Source organism: Heterodontus francisci, chromosome 27 (assembly GCF_036365525.1).
Source record: "Heterodontus francisci isolate sHetFra1 chromosome 27, sHetFra1.hap1, whole genome shotgun sequence".
NCBI classification, from domain to species: domain Eukaryota; kingdom Metazoa; phylum Chordata; class Chondrichthyes; order Heterodontiformes; family Heterodontidae; genus Heterodontus; species Heterodontus francisci.
This window is the reverse complement of record NC_090397.1, coordinates 42,496,099-42,513,824: the sequence shown is the minus strand read 5'-3', so window position 1 is coordinate 42,513,824 and position 17,726 is coordinate 42,496,099. Positions and strand designations below refer to the sequence as shown.

The 17,726-nt window shown below is 42.8% G+C and overlaps 1 protein-coding gene across 1 annotated transcript in view; it reads right to left on the bottom strand.

Annotated features, from left to right (window-relative positions):
• Positions 1-244: 244 nt before the first annotated feature.
• The window catches only part of LOC137385003 (guanine nucleotide-binding protein G(t) subunit alpha-2-like), a 55,851-nt gene continuing 38,369 nt past the window's right edge, over positions 245-17,726 (bottom strand). Inside the window, exon 8 of the mRNA XM_068059738.1 lies at positions 245-435. Within this exon, the coding sequence (XP_067915839.1) occupies positions 245-435 (191 nt within the window). The remainder of the gene's footprint in view (positions 436-17,726) is intronic.

Genomic DNA, 17,726 nt, shown 5'->3' with positions numbered 1-17,726 from the left:
AAACCATGAAATAAAAGGTTCCCAAATCACCTGCCTTAACTGGGCCTACAGTTGTTTCAAATATTATAATTTATTTTAAAATCATATATTAAAATCTTCAACATACATAAACTTTCAATAACCTACAGTAAAGTCATAATTACATAGTGACAAATACTTGCAATTTCTGCATCTTTATAATTATTGATACTAATGTAATGGTTTTACTACAGAGTGACCTGGCAGGAAGCAGAAATGGAAGGAATCAGAAGAGGCCACAGTCCTTCAGATTTTCCCTGATAATTATATCTGTTACTGCATCAAACACAAACTTAACATTCTGTGTATCTGTAGCACACGTCATATGTGAATAAATTTCTTTAACATCTTGGCGCAGGTTGAGATCCAGGTATTGAGTCTTGATATAATTTCCAGCATCTTCAAATGTGTTGGAGCCTGGTGGAAAAGAATAACAAACACCAAGGAGACATATTTTCATACTGAGCAATGATAAAGTGGGTTTATTTATTCCAACAATATTTGACATATACCTCAGATTCATGCTCTCTGCAGGCTGCATTTTGAATGTAGTCTTGCAAAAAAGAGCTCAGCAGAGATGTCAATAATAAGAATATTGAGATTATGGGGTATCTTTTGATGCTGGTGAAGTTCAGGTATGAACAGTTTATCTGTTAGGACTATATTCCTCAGTGTGCTATTTTAGTGTTTGAAATAAACTGGCTGAAGCTAGAAATATCACAAAGAAATGAAATATGAGCACATTAACAGTTCATACAGAATCAGAACATATACTCCTATCTCTATAATAGTGTGGCATTGAAATTATATACCCCATGCCCTGTACTTTATACTAATCCCTGCTTTCCTCGTCTCTTTTCTGTATATTGTATTATTGCTGCATTATCAGAGATGCCCTGTCTCTCTCTCCTGCACCCTATGTGCCAAACAGTCCGCTGGGTTCTGGGTTGCCTGTCAGTAGATCTCTCTCATTTACTACCACCCAGAACCATACAGCTCTCTTATTTCCTTCATCACTCTTGATGTCTAATATTTTCATGGAGAGACAATATAGAATAAAGTGCACACTTCTAAAGGGGTGCAGGAGCAGAGGGACCTGGGTGTATGTGTGCATAAATCATTGAAGGTGGCAGGATAGGTTGAGAGAGCTTTAATAAAGCATACGGTATCCTGGGAATTATTAATAGGGGCATAGAGTACAAGAATAAGGAAGTTATGTTGAACTTGTATAAGACACTAGTTCGGCCTCGGCTGGAGTAGTGCGTCCAGTTCTGGGCACTTAAGGAAAGACGTGAGGGCATTGGAGAGATTACAGAAAAGATTCACGAGAATGGTTCCAGGGATGAAGAATTTTGATTATGAAGATAGATTGGAGAAGTTAGGACTGTTTTCCTTGGAGAAGAGAAGGCTGAGAGGTGATTTGATAGAGTTATTCAATATCATGAGGGGTCTGGACAGAGTAGATAGAGAGAAACTGTTCCCACTCGTGAAAGGATCGAGTACGAGAGAGCACAGGTTTAAAGTATTTGGTAAGAGAAGCAAAAGTGACATGAGGAAAAATTGTTTCACGCAGTGAGTGGTTAAGGTCTGCAATGCGCTGCCTGAGAATGTGGTGGAGGCAGGTTCAATTGAAGCATTCAAAAGGGAATTGGACAGTGATATGAAAAGGAAGAATGTGCAGGGTTACGGGGAGAAGGCAGGGGAATGGAACTGAGGGAATTGCTCTTTTTGAGAGCTAGTGCAGACATGATGGGCTGAATGGCCTGGCCTCCTTCTGCGCTGTAATGATTCTGTAATCTCAGCAAGCCTCTCCATATGCCCTTACTTTTCAATCTTACGATGGGCAAGAAAGAAATGAACAGCAGTAAAATCCCAGGCTTTGCAACCTAAATATCAAAGGAGCTTTAAGTGCTAGTACTAGCACCTTATTTTCCTCAGGAGCACTTCCTGTCACACTTGCTGAGGGATTCTCAGGGAGCAAGATAATAAAAAGGAATCGAAACCAGCAGAAAACAAACAGAAAATCCATGGCTTGTACTCGATTATATGTACAATTTCAGTTCATATTCTTAAATGTTCTAGTAGTAAGAACCATTAGATATGTAAAGTTTACTCTTAAAATCTGCAATGGATTTCTCTCTTGGAATGTATCCCATATCAACTAATAACAATCTGCTGCCAACACTTCACCAGATTTCATTTCCAACAAACTTCAAAGTGAATTCGCACATTCTAGTTCTAAAGTTACAAATAATATGCTTCCAAAAGTGTAGCAGCCTAGTCCACATTTTTATTACAAATTATTCAACCACCTTCATATTTAATCTGCTGGCACAACCAATTGCCTCCTCTGTATTCCTATTAAACTCCTGCACACCTGATTGCTCAAAAGCTTCAGCTCCCAGTCAAATAATTTCTCGCTGATTTTGCAAGGCAGTTTACTTTTATTGGAAGAAAACTTCAGAACTAGAAGAATAACAAATAAATTATTTACACTTCAATAATTTGCTTGCCTGTAAAGTCAGTCTTTTTTGTGAGCCAGACAGGAGTTTTGAAATCTTAATGAACTTGCCACAAATATCAGGAGACAGATTTTACTGAAAAGTTCGCACTTTCCATATTAAATACAGTAGGTTGGCAATCTCCAGTTCTTCAGAATATTTGTCTGCACAACGCTACAATAAAGTATGACGATTTCATACTTCTGTTTATTTCTAGTTTTCACAATGTGATAGAAAAAACTATTGCGCATATTCTAAAATCAGACTGCATCGTTGTTTGCTGTTGAAATATCACATCAGAGGGAAGTATAATTTGTTCAAATACATGAGATGCATATGTAAATTTAAGGGAAATTGGTCATCGTTTGCTGCAAGCTAGAAAACCGACAGTTTAATCTTGTACTGAGATTAATGCTAGTGAGAATAATTTTCAAAGGATTGTCCAATTACCTTATTATAACAGTGGCTAACTCGAATGACAACAAAACTAAGTGTCGGCCTTTGTTCAGTGGTCACACTCTTGCCTGGGTCAGAAGGTCATGGGTCAAGCCCCACATCAGAGACTTGAGCACATAATCTAGGCTGATCCTTGAATGCAGTATTGAGTAAGTATTTACTGTCAGACATGCTGGCCGGGATCTTGTGGATATGGTGGGGTTTCCGGCACCAGGCCAAAAAGTTGGGGAAAACCCCCCCACCAACCCCCAGCACAATCCTCCATTGTTCCTGAGGTGAAGTTTCTAGCACCGGGATCTCTGTCTCTTTAAAGACTGGGATCCTGCATCCAGGAGCTGCTGGCCAATCATAGGGCCGGCCACTCAGTAGTATTGGCAATGCCACCGGGAGCAGTGGCAACTGCTGGTACTGCAGAGGCCTTGGATCCAGGCCCAGCGCTGGAACCCCGGACCTCAGGTAAGTGAGGTGGGGTCTCCAGGACCAGTCCAGAAGGCCCCGGCGATGGGGCGGTCCATGGAGGTAGAAGTTTTGCCAGCAGGGGTCCTCCCCCACCAAGTCCACAGGGAGTGCACCTCATTTTACAAGGCGCCCTCCCCACGTGGAAGAGACACCACCCATCACTGGTCAGATTCCAACAGCAGCGGGAAAAGGCCCTTAAGTGGCTGTCAATAGGCCACTTAAGGACCTCAATTGGCCTCTGGGTGGGAAGGTTGTCGTTGACCTTTCCTGCCCCATGCAAAATCGCTTGGCAATGGGGTGTGCTTCACAATGGGCCCCCCGCCACCAGTCACGATTCTATCGGCCCCCCAGCTTCCCATCCCGCCTCAGGTGCACCCATAAAATCTAGCCTGCTGTCTTTTGGATGATGCGTTGAACTAAAGCCTGTCTAACTTTCAAGTTTAGAGAGGGTATAGAGGAGATTTACGAGGAAGTTGCCAGGACTGGGAAAATGCAGCTATGAGGAAAGATTGGATAGGCTGGGGTTGTTCTCCTTGGAACAGAGAAGGCTGAGGGGAAATCTGATTGAAATGTACAAAATTTTGAGGGGCCTGGATAGAGTGGAGGTGAAGGGCCTATTCGCCTTGGCTGAAAGGTCAGTGACTAGGGGGCACAGATTTAAAATGATTGGTAGAAAAATGAAAGGGGAGATGAGGAAAAATGTTTTCATCCAGAGGATGGTGGGGGTTTGGAACTTACTGCCTGAAAGGGATATGCACCTCAAGTGCCGTAATCTGCAGGGCTATGGACCAAATGCTGGAAGTTGGATTTAGAATGAGTGGAACATTTTTTAGTCGGCATAGACACAATGCAGAAGAATTCTCCTAGTGTCTTGGCCAATATTTATATCTCGGCCAACAACACTAAAATATGAATATTTACTCAATTTATCTCATTGTTGTTGATGTGACCGAGCTGTGCACAAATTGGTTGCTATGTTTTCTAACATTATTACACCGAATGCATTTCCAAAAATGCCTCATCAGCTGTGAAACACTTTGGGATGTCCTGAGGTTGTTAAAAGGGCCACATAAATGAAACATCTTTCTTTCTTTATGCTTTGGGATTTGGCCTTGTAAAGATCGTCGAAAACTGTCTATGTTACATAATATGACATAGTAGTTACAGCACACAAACTGTCCATTTGGCCCAGCATGTCTATGCCAGTGTTAATGCTCCATACAAGCCTGCTCCAAGCCTTCTTTATCCAACCCAGGGATCTACAGCATTTTTTTTACTCAAAGAGCCTTTTTTTTAAAAAAAATGCCTAAAATAAAAACTATTGGGAAATGCAAGCCAAAATTTTGGCATTTCTAAACCAAAGACTTGGCAAATTGCCAAGTCTCTCTGATATATGCAAATGAAGCATTCTGTCATAAATTCAACACACGTATTTTATTTATGTATCAATAGAAAAAAATTCAAAATTAAAATAGACCTTACTCTGAATTATCTTTTTTAAAAAACTTTTTTTTACTATAATTTTATCAGTTGTCATCTTTAAAGCAAACTTTAACTTAAGACGTGTAGAATTAAGGCTTTTTATTTGACTATTGATTCTTGTGATAAAAAATAGCTTCTAATAGCACATTCAGAATAATTTATCATCTCAGCTATATTAGAAACAACAATGGTAGCAACCATAAAAACCCTGTTCCTTGAATCAAAGGTATTATCTATAATCATGGTGTATATACCAATCAACAGGTTTATTTAGAGCACGATAATGTTTTTCGTTAAAATAATCATTTGAAATCATAAAGTGTAGACAATGATTAGCCCTTTATTGCCCACAATAAAAATACAGCTCTTAATTTTCTTGACTTTACTTTTTAAAACTTTTTTCATGTTAATACAATCCAACTGGAAAAGGTTGGGAGCCACAAATGAGATATTAAAGAGCTGCATACGGCTCTGGAGTCGCAGGTTGCAGACCCCTGATCTAACCCTATCAGTATGTCCTTCCACTCCTTTCTCTCTCATGTGCTTATCTAGCTTCCCTTAAATACATCTATGCCAGTTGCCTGAATTACTCCTTGCAGTAGCGAGTTCTCTGGGTAAAGAGGTTTCTCCTGAATTCCCTATTGGATTTATCAAAGACTATCTTAACATTTATAGCCTCTAGTTATGCGCCCTTCTGCAAGTGAAAACATCGTTTCTACACCCTATCAAAATCTTAAAGATCCCCAACAAGTCATCCCTAAGTCTTCTTTTTTCTAGAGAAAAGAGATCCAGCCTGTTCAAGCTTTCCTAAAAGGTATAACCTCCCAATTCCGGTATCATTCTTGTAAATCCTTTCTTGCACCTTCTCCAGTGCCTTTATATCCTTTATACGATAGCGACGTTTAAGAGACATCTTGACAAATATATGAATAGGAAGGGAATACAGGGATATGGGCCCCGGAAGTGCAGAAGGTGTTAGTTTCGGCAGGCATCAAGATTGGCGCAGGCTTGGAGGGCCGAATGGCCTGTTCCTGTGCTGTACTGTTCTTTGTTCTTTGTTATATAATATGGAGAACAGAACTGTTCACAGTACTCGTGTGGTCTAACCAACGTTCTCCAAATTTAACATCTCTTCTCTGTTTTTCAACTCTATCCCTCTGGAAATGAATCCCGGTGCTTTGCTTGCTTTTTAATGGCCTTATTAACCTCTGGATTGTATGATTCTTTGGTTCCCTCTGTTTGTTTATCCAATTAAACACTTATTTTCCAAGGAGTATGTGGTCTCCTTATCCTTCCTACCAAAATGTACCACCTCGCATTTATTTATATTGATATTGATGTGCCAATTACAGACCCATTCTGCAAGCTTATCTGTATCTTCCTTTATTTTGTGCAGTCCTCCACTGTGTTAACTATACCCCCTAATTTGGTGTCATCTGCAAATAATGAAATTATAGTTCCAATTCCCATACGACCCTATGAATTAGGAGCAGAAGTAGGCCATTCGGCCCCTTGAGCCTGCTCCGCCATTCAATAAGATCATGGCTGATCTGTTTCTGTCTCGAATTCCACACTCCCATCTACCCCCAAAAATCTTTGATTCCCTTGCCTAACAAGAATCTATCTACTTCCGCCTTAAAAATATTCAATGACCCCGCCTCCACCACCTTCTGAGGCTGAGAATTCCAAAGTCGCAAAACCCTCAGAGAAAAAGTTTCTCCTCGTCTCTGTCCTAAAAGGGCGACCCCTAATTTTAAAACAATGCCCCCTAGTTCTGGACTCACCCACAAGAGGAAACATCCTTTCCACATCCACCTTGTCAAGACCGTTCAGGATCTAATATACTTCAATCAAGTCTCCCCTCACTCTTCTAAACTCCAGTGAAAACAAGCCCAGTCTGTCCAACCTTTCCTCATAAGACAACCAGCTAATTCCAGGATTTACAATATCGTCATAATTGGCTGAGTTGCATTTTCCAATATGCTTCAGGATTAAGAGGGTACTCCAAACACATTTAGAGATTGACAGGTCCCTTACAGATTTGCATCATACTATTTCCGAAGAATAATGGACAACTGAGCTGAAAGGTGTTCATCTTTGCTACAACACAATAGCATGCTTTAATTTTTAGCCCAGAAACTGAACTTCAAGAGCACCTGTCAAATTTACAGTTCTCTCTGCCACTGTGCTTTTTCACAGGGGTACAATGGAATAAAATTGCTTCTTTTCAGGACCATTTCTGTCATCTTTGCCAAGATGCCAAACGATCTTCAATTGAATTATCAGATCCCCAATTCACTATAAAGTCATTTAGTTCTCATTGAACCTTTTGAAAATTACCTCAACTTTTGACGTCATATGATGTTTCTCTTTACTCTCTGTTCTCTTACATTTAACCTTATATCTGTGACCTTTTGTTGCTGAACCTGGAAACAGTCTCCTTCTATCTATTCCATCCTTTCAGAACTTGAGACAACTCTATCAATGTGTCCCTTAATCTTCTCTGTTCTGAAATCTCTATGGCAGTCCAGCAGTATCTACAGAACCAAATGATAGAAGAACTCATGACTTGCTTTTATTTTATTTAGTTTGCTTCCTTGACCCCCCATTCTATGCAGTACATTGCAACAAATCATCTTCATCATTACTTCTTGATTTATTTCACCTTCTCATAATCATTTACGGCACAGAAGGAGACCATTCAGCCCATTGAGTCCATGCCAGCTCTCCACGGTGCTTTCGGTCAGTCTCACTCCCCCGCTCGATCCCTGTAGCTCTGCAAGCCTATTTCCTTCAAGTGACCATCCAATTTCCTCTTGAAGTCATTGATTGTCTCTGCTTCCACCACCTTGTGGGCAGCGAGTTCCAGGTCATTACCACTCGCTGTGTAAAAATGTTCTTCCTCATATTCCCCCTGCATTTCCTGCCCAAAACCCTCAATCTGTGTCCCCTAGTCCTTGTACCCATTAGTTAATGGGAACAGTTTTTCCTTGTCTAACTTATCTAAGCCTGTCATAATCTTGAACATTTTAATTAATCTCTCCTCAATCTCCTTTGTTCTAAGGAGAACTTTTCTTGCCCACTCTTTTCAACCTTGGAGGTGTCCTAAACTATGGACCTTGGGTTGTCAATTAGATTTCTCAATTAAAAAATGATGTAAACTGTATAGTGTTGGAAGGTTACCATATACGTTCATCGTATACACCTTTATGAAAGAATGTTATTTGTCTTTGACAAGACTTAAAAACAGAGCTTTATTTTGCCAGAGCAGCATTTTCATTTTTTTAAGGGACTATAGACACTAGGGTCAGGCTTTGTGTCGTGCAATTAGTGTGCAACGAAACCAAGAGGGCTGCTGATTGATAGAAATTGTTCCATGGGCCTAATCAGCATACTGGGAGATAGGTGCCAGCACTGGTCTGACCTCCACAGGCAGCTCACCCGACAGGAGAATAATGGCTCCACAGGATGGTTTTTTTAAAAAGAAATTCCAGACTTCTTTTAGTTGGCTGCTTCAGGGGCCACTGAAGAATCCTGAATAGGGCCAGCCCGCTCATTAGAAATTAATTTCTCCAAGTAATTCTCTAATAGGCATTAGATCCCTAATTAACATATTCAAGGGAGCTAAAGCAGATACCTAAAAAATGAGCCACAAATTTATGCTTGAAGACTTCTAATTCACTCAGAGGATGTGGGTATTGTTGGCAAGGCCAACATTTATTGCCCATCTTTAATTACTCTCGAAAATGTGGTTATTGCCTTCTTGAACACAGCTGGGTAGATAGGTCAGCCATTTCAGAGGGCAGTTAAGAATCAGCCACATTATTGGGGGTCTGGAGTCACATGTGGGCCAGTCTAGGTAAGGACAGTAGATCTCCTTCCCTAAAGATCATTAGTAAATCAGATGGGTTTTTACAATAATCCAGTAATTTTATGGTCATTACTGATGCTAGTTTTTTTTAAAATTACATTTATTTAACTAATTGAATTTAAATAGCCCAGCTATCATAGCAGGATTTAAACTCCTATCACTGGATTATTGGACCATCCCTCTCGATTACTAACCAGGGTGGTACAGTGGCGCAGTGGTTAGCACCGCAGCCTCACAGCTCCAGCGACCTGGGTTTGGTCCTGGGTACCGCCTGTGCAGAGTTTGCAAGTTCTCCCTGTGACTGTGTGAGTTTCCGTCGGGTGCTCCGGTTTCCTCCCACAGCCAAAAACATGTAGGTTGATAGGTAAATTGCCCCTAGTGTAGGTAGGTAGTAGGAGAATGGTGGGGATGTGATAGGGAATATGGGATTAACATAGGATTAGTATAAATGGGTGGTTGTTGGTCAGCACAGACTCACTGGGCCGAAGGGCCTGTTTCAGTGCTGCATCTCTCTATGACTCTAACCCAGTAACATAACCACTATGTTACCATACCTCTAATGAGGGCATATGCATATACAGGAGAATAAGTAAGGCCAAGTCTACAATATAGCATATTTAATTTCACAATAATTGCTTTGAAATGAAAAATTACAACAGCAAACAAAGTTTGAAGTCATAGTCAGCAGTATTTGTAGCAGAGGCTTGGGAGGCCAATGTGAGAAGCACATTGGTGGCCACATGTACTACATATCCATTGGCCATTTGTCAACAGTTAGTGATTTAGATTTCTGTCATGATTCCTTTCATCTGCTGTTAACCCTATTTGCTTTGAAATGTGTGGCATTATGCTTCATAGCAGATTGCATAACCTTTGACTAAATACCCCCAGGTTTCTGAATGTCACAATCTTTAAGAGTTTGCTTCAAGTTATCCTTGAAACATTTCCTCAGACCTCCTAATGTGCTTTTTCCTATTATTAACTGGTTGGAGAATAGTGCTTTGGGAAGTCATTTGCCTGACATTGCAGAAACCATATCCCGCCCACTGCAAACAACATGAAGTCATAATTATACAAGTAACTTTTGGTGTTTCTCACTCAGCCTTTCAACTTCCTTTTGATGAGAGATGCAATACACTTTGGTGAATTTTTTTTGCTGCCTCATGTGCAAACCATCCAAGTTGTGGAGCCGAATAAAAAGAGTTAAGCACATCTGTATCGCATACCTCTAGCTTTGTTTAACTTCAGATTGTGTTGGTCCAAAAATAATAGTACAAGAAGTGACTTGCATATGATTGGTAGACTGTACATAGCTATAGGGGGTTTGATGTAAAGAATGGCCTTCTTCATTCCAGGTTTATTCATATCCTTTTCTTCAATTCTTGGGTGTGTAGGGCACAATTTCAAAATTTGCAGATGACACAAAATTTGGAAATATTGGGAACTGTGAGGAGAATGGTGATAAACTTCAAGAGGACATAGAAGGGCTGGTGGAATGGGAGGGCAAGTGGCAGATGAAATTTAATGCAGACAAGTACAAAGTGATTCATTTTGGTAGGAAGAATGAGGAGAGGCAATATAAATTAAAGGGTGCAATTCTAAAGGGGTGCAGGAACAGAGAGTCCTGGGGGTATAGGTACACAAATCATTGAAGGTGGCAGGGCAGGTTGAGAAAGCAGTTAAAAAAGCATAGGGGATCCTGGGCTTTATAAGTAGGGGCAGAGAGTACAAAAACAAGGAAGTTATGATAAACCTGTATAAAACACTGGTTCAGCCTCAACTTTCTTTTTATTCGTTCAGGGGATGTGGGCATTGCTGTCTATGCCAGCAATTTTTGCCCATCCCGAATTGCCCTTGAGAAGGTGATGGTGAGCTGCCTTCTTGAACTGCTGCAGTCCATGTGGGGTAGGTGCACCAACAGTGTTGCGAGGAAGGGAATTCCAGGATTTTGACCTAGCGACAGTGAAGGAACGGCGATATAGTTCCAAGTCAGGCTGATGTGTGGCATAGAGGGGAACTTGCAGGTGCTGGTGTTCCCAGGTATCTCCTGCCCTTGTCCTTCTAGGTGGTAGAGGTCGTGGGTTTGGAATGTGCTGTCGAAGGAGCCTTGGCGAATTTCTGCAATGCATCTTGTGGATGGTACACACTGCTGTCACTGTGCGTCAGTGGTGGAGGGACTGAATGTTGAAGGTGGTAGATGGGGTGTCAATCAAGCAGGCTGCTTTGTCCTGGATGGTGTTGAGCTTCTTGAGTCTTGTTGGAGCTGCACCCATCCAGGCAAGTGGAGAGTATTCCATCACACCCCTGATTTGTGCCTTGTACATGGTGGACAGGCATTGGGGAGTTAGGAGGTGAGTTACTCACCGCAGATTTCCCAGCCTCTGACCTGCTCTTGTAGCCACAGTATTTATGTGGCTGCTCCAGTTCAGTTTCTGGTTAATGGTAACCCCCAGGATGTTGATAGTGGGGGATTCAGCGATGGTAATGCCATTGAACATTAAGGGGAGATGGTTAGATTCTCTCTTGTTTGAGATGGTCATTGCCTGGCACTTGTATGGCGCGAATGTTGCTTGCCACTTAACAGCCCAAGCCTGGATGTTGTCCAAGTCTTGCTGCATATGGACATGGGTTGCTTCAGTATCTGAGGTGTCGCAAATGGTATTGACCATTGTGCAATCATCAGCAACATCCCCACTTCTGACGTTATGATGGAGGGACGGTCATTGATGAAGCAGCTGAAGATGATAGGGCCTAGGACACTACCCTGAGGAACTCCTGCAGTAATGTCCTGGGACTGTGATGATTAATGGTTATTCAACTACAGTATTGTGTCAAGTTCTGGGCTCCACACTTTAGGAAGGATGTTAAGGCATTAGAGAGGGTGCAGAAAAGATTCATGAGAATAGTTCCAGGGATGAGGAGCTTCAGTTACATGGATAAATTGGAGAAGCTGGGGCTGTTCTCCTTGGAGGAGAGAGGATTAAGAAGAAATTTGATAGAGGTGTTCAAAATCATGAGGGGTCCAGACAGAGTGGATAGGGAGAAACTGTTCCCGTTGGCGAAAGTGTCATGAACCAGAGGGCACTAGAAGCAATGGCGACATGAGGAAAAACTTTTTTAACACAGCAAGTGGTTAGGATTTGGAGTGTACTACCTGAGAGTGTGGCGAATGCAGATCCAATCGAGGCCTTCAAAAAGAAATTGGACAATTATCAGAAGAGAAAAAAATTGCAGGGCTGAGGGGAAAAGGCTGGGAGTGGGACTAGGTGAGTTGCTCTTGCACAGAGCTAGCACAGACATGATGAGCTGAATGGCCTCTATCTATGCTGTAACCATTCTATAATTCTATGATTCTATTCAGGATTGCGCCTTCATGTGACTTATGCAAATGATTAGAACTGAAATCACATCATTCTGAGGTTTTATAACTACATTTGGATTGTAGCCAAGATCTAATCCTGCTCGCCAGCTGCTGTCTCATCTTCAATTCATTTCCTGACAAATTGGGGTAAATTTTCAACTAGCTGCACAGGTGTAAAACCAGCCACGCCACTCAGCTGCCCATCATAGGAGCCGCATGATTCTCATTGCCATTGAAGTGCAACTCACGTTTTATGCTGAGGCAGGAAATTGAAAAGCTATCCCAGTGTCCTTTGACTATTCTTTCTTGTACCCATTCGATGGGTCTTTAAATTACTTTTATGATTGATATACGTGACTGAGAATGAGGGGGAGAATAGAAACCCAAGCAAAAGCCCCTAATCATTGCTGAGAATATCTACTCAATAAAGGGTCTTAACCAATGACTGTTGTTAGTCAAGGTTACCTGAGTGAAGCAACCGTCTGTTTTATTCATGTATTGAGCAGGTCTGTCATCACAGTAAGTCTTGGGAAACCTATGAGTTATTGAATTAAGTTATGAATTTTTGTAACAACATATGCGAGGAGCTCTTGGACTTCTTTGTCACTATGATTGACACTGTTATTCAGCTGCCTCTGCTTCCTCCTCCCTCACCTATCTCCCTGCCCACCAAACCTCCTCCAGCTTCTCCCTGTCCAAGCCCTGATCTTACCTGTTTCTCTATTTTTTTCCTTTATGTCCCCATTGCCCTCTCTGAGCTCATCTTGTCCATGACCCCCATCTCCTGCTACTTGACCCCATTTCCACAAAACTCCTGACCACCTCATTAATCTTCCAGACCTCCATGACATTGTAAATGGTTCTCCATTCTCAGGCACTATTGCCCTCCCTTTCAAAATTGGTGTCACCACCCTCTCCTCCTAAAACTCACTCTTGACCTCTCTGCCTTGCAAACTGCCACCTCATCTACAACTTCCCTTTCCTCTCCAAAGTAGTTGAATGTGTTGTCGCATCTCAAATCCACACTCATCTTTCCCACATTTCCATCTTTGAATCTCTCCAATCAGGTTTCTGTCGCTGCCAGAGCACTAAAACAGGCCTTATCAAAGTCACACATTATATCATCTGTGATTGGCTATGGTGCAATTATCCCTCCTTGTTCTTCTTGACCTCTGACAGGGTTTGACTATAGCATCCAACTCCAATGTCTCTCCTCTGTTGTTCAGCTCAGTAGAACTTCCCTTGCTTGGCTTCACTCTCTCCTATCCAATCATAGCCAGAACATCTGCAGAACTTACTTCTTTCCCTGTCCTGCACCATTATTTATGGACCCCTAAGGATCTGTACTTGACCCCATCCTCTTCCTTATCTACATGTTGTCATTTGGTGACACCATCTGAAAACATGGGTTCAGCTTCCATATTTAAGCTGATGAAACCCAGCTTTACCTCTCTATCACTTCTCTTGACCCAACCAAAGCCTCAAAGCCGTCCAACAGCTCATCCAACATACATTCTTGGATAAGCTGCAGTTTCCTCCAGTCAACACTGAGAAGATTGATGCCATCTCTGACCCCCACAACAATATCTGTACGCTTGCCACTGATTCCACTCCCCATCCTTGGCCAGCGTCTCAGGTTCAGCCAGACAGTTTGCAACCTCAGTGTCCTATTAGACCTTAAGGTGTGCTTCTGTCCCAATTTCCACTCTATCGCAAAGACTGCCTATTTCCACCTCTGCACATAACCTGCCTTTGCCCCAGCGTCAACTCATCTGTTGTTGAAACTTTCATTCCTGCCTTTGCCATCCCCAGACTCCACTATTCCTATGCTCTCCTGGCCAGTCCCCTAACCTTCACACTCTGTAAACTTTAGCTTATCCAAAACTCTGCTGCTCATATCCTAATCAACACTAAGTCATCCATCACCCCTGTCCTTGTTCACTACATTGGAAATGTTCAGGGACCATGAGTCAATTTAAAATTCTCATCCTTATATTTAAATCCATTCAAAGCCTCACCCTACTCTCTCTCTCTAACCTGTTCTAACATACAACTTCCCCGAATCTTCTGTTCCTCTGACCTGGTCTCCTTCTTGTGCACCTGCTCCCCTTTTCAGTTCACATGCCTTCAACCATCCAGACCCCACCTCTATAATTCTCTCCCTAAACATCTCTACCTCAGCACCTCTATCTCTTCCTTCAAATCCATGGGCTGAAATTTTCCATTAGTGAAGAAGTCCCGCTGCCAGGACCAAAAGTGGAAACCTACCCCCTGCAAGCAAATGGCGGGATCCTGGGGCACTATTTTTTTTTTTAATTTGTTTTGTGGAATGTGGGCATCACTGGCTAGGCCAGCATTTATTGCCCATTCCTAATTGCCCTTGAACTGAGTGACTTGCTAGGCCATTTCAGAGGGCATTTAAGAGTCAACCACATTGCTGTGGGTCTGGAGTCACATGTAGGCCAGACCAGCTAAAGACGGCAAATTTCCTTCCCTAAAGGACATTAGTGAACCAGATGGGTTTTTACAACAATCGACAATGGTTTCATGATCACCATTAGACTAGCTTTTTGATTCCAGATTTATTAATTGAATTCAAATTTCACCATCTGCCTTGGTGGGATTCAAACCCATGCCCCCAGAGCATTCGCCTGGGCTCTGGATTACTAGTCCAGTGACATTACCACTACGCCACCGCCTCCCCTTATTGGTGGTGGCCAATTAAGAGGCTGCCACTGGGATTTCTGTCCAATAAAGGTCAGCAGCCGCCTCATGGAGCTGCCGGCCCAATCAGAGGGCCGTTAGCACGGCAGTGCCACCCTTAGAGGTGGCCACTGCTGAGGCCACAGGAGGAAGGACTGGTCACCTCTATGCCGAGGCACCCTCAAAGAGAAGGTAAGCGGTTTTCCTTCCATGCCAGGGTCACACAGGGGGGCCCTGATGATTTGGTGGTGGGGGCACATTCAGCCGGTGGCGCATTTTTTGCGGGGACGTCCATTGCTGCTGGGGTGGGGGGGGGGGGGGGGGGGGGGGGCCTCAATGGACCATGGAACAGTCATAAAGGAGACCCTTCTTCTGAAGAAGAGTCACTGACCTGAAACGTTAACTCTGCTTCTCTCTCCACAGGTGCTGCCAGACCTGCTGAGTATTTCCAGCGTTTCTTGCTTTTATTTCAGTTACATAAATACTGTGCCTACAAGAGCAGGCCAGAGGCTGGGAATTCTGCAGTGAGTAACCCACCTCCTGTCTCCCCAAAGCCTGTCAACCAGCTATAAGGCACAAATCAGGATCGTGCTGGAAAACCCTCCACTTTCCCAGATGAGTGTGGCTCCAACAGCACTCAGGCAGCTTGACATCATGCAAGACAAAGCAGCCTGCTTGATCGGCACCCCATCTACCACCTTCAACATTCACTCCTTCCACCACCGACGCACAGTGACAGTAGTGTGCACTACATACAAGATGCACTGCAGCAACTCAATACACCTCGTCCGACGGCACCTTCCAAATACGCGCTCTCTTCCACTTAGAAGGACAGGGCAGCAGACACGTGGGATCATCATCTGCAAGTTCCTCTCCAATCCACACACCATCCTGAATTGGAACTATATCGCCGTTCCTTCACTGTGGCAGGATCAAAATCCTGGAACTCCCTCCCTAACAGCACTGTGGGTGTAACCACACCAGATGGACTGCACTCAAGGGCAGCCTCTCGCCTCCACTCTGCTCCAATTTTATTGAAGTCAGAGGGGCCTGCCATCGTTTGGAGACACCGCTAGGTGAAACTGGGCAGCCTCCGAAGAGGGTTGTGGGGAGGGGAAATCCCTCCTCTGCAGGCAATCCTTGGTCCCCGGAGGGCCCCCTGCAGCAAGACCCATGCCCCCACTCTCACCACCATCCCCCCCACCCCCCCCAAACCATTGCTGAGACCTGCCTGACCGGCCCAGGTGACCTTGACCCCACCTACTTGTGGTCCCAGGGTCTCTAACATCTTGTCCACTGTAGGTCTCCTGAAATACTGGCAGTGGCCACCACTCTTGGTGACGCTACTAGTACTGAAGAGCTGCCGGCCCCCGACAACAGGCAGTTAATTGGCTACCCACCATGAAATTGCACCTGGGGCCCAGTAGAGGGTTGAGGCAGGATCTCCCCACTGCCTTCTGGCCTGCTGCTGGTATCCCCGTCGTCGGGATAAAATCCCGGCTAGTGTTTCCAACTATTTATCAAAATCTAGATTTCAATCCCTCATTGGTTCTTTCCAATATTTCCTTTCTCCCTCTCTCAATCGTCCACACTCCATCTCAATTATAACTTTCTGATTCTCAGTCCCCTGTCTCTATTATTCCTGCTTTACTATCTCCCTCTCCATTTTTCTCACTGCGTCTCTTCTTTTCTATTCTTTCCATTTTTCCACTTTGCTCAGTTTTCACTTATTCATTCTGTGCCTTACTGTTCCATCTTTCTTAATTTCTACCATTCCCTATTTCTTGGTCTCTCTTATTTTGCTATTCGCAGACCACCCATTCTCTCTCTTTCATTCCCGCTCCACCATTTCCATGATGGCACATTCAGGCTAAAACTGATGAACTCAAGATAATTCCACAAATGCACAAACAATTGTTTCTCACAGCAGATTAATCTCGGAATAATTGTTAATAAAAATGTCATGCTTTCAATGGTTTTAGTTTATGATAAACAATTATTTTGACTGTCATTTAGATTTGAAATTCTCTCTTTCATTTCCTCTCTCTCTCTCAGCCCCATTGCTCCCTCCTATCTCTCTGACATTATTACAAGATTGGCTCATTACAAGATAAACTCAAGCAGCCTTTCTACTACAGTTAAAACGGTTTGGCTTCTTTCCAGCTCAGAGGATGTTGGCAATGAAGGTCTGGCCTTGTGCTAGCAGCTGTATTGACTCCCCATCTGTTCCTTCATTAGGATCCAGAACAGATGATTGTTAAACAATTAAATGTGGGCCTCGATACAACCACCACCCCCCCCCTCACACACACACACACACCCCAGTCCCGCTCCACCATTTCCATGATGGCACATTCAGGCTAAAACTGATGAACTCAAGATAATTCCACAAATGCACAAACAATTGTTTCTCACAGCAGATTAATCTCGGAATAATTGTTAATAAAAATGTCATGCTTTCAATGGTTTTAGTTTATGATAAACAGTTATTTTGACTGTCATTTAGATTTGAAATTCATGAAGATTCTTAGTAAACTCATTATTTTAAACTATCAGCTATCATTGAAACTTCAATGGGACATCCCACAATTTTCAGATTCAACAAATTAAAAATAATTTTAATACCACAATGCCAGTTATTACACTTTCCCTTGCTGAAGACTGATCTTGCTAATTGTCATGACTGGGCATGGCAGTGGTAATTTTAGGTCTTTGTTTTCCCATGTGAAGCTTTGCCAGTCAGGAGCAATATTGTATATTTAAGCATATGTTCACTGCCATTTTCCAGTCTTTAAAATTAATAGGGAAAATCATGGGGAATACGCACCTAAATTCCTGATATATGCTCCTAATTAGCAAAGCTCCACGCTGGGAA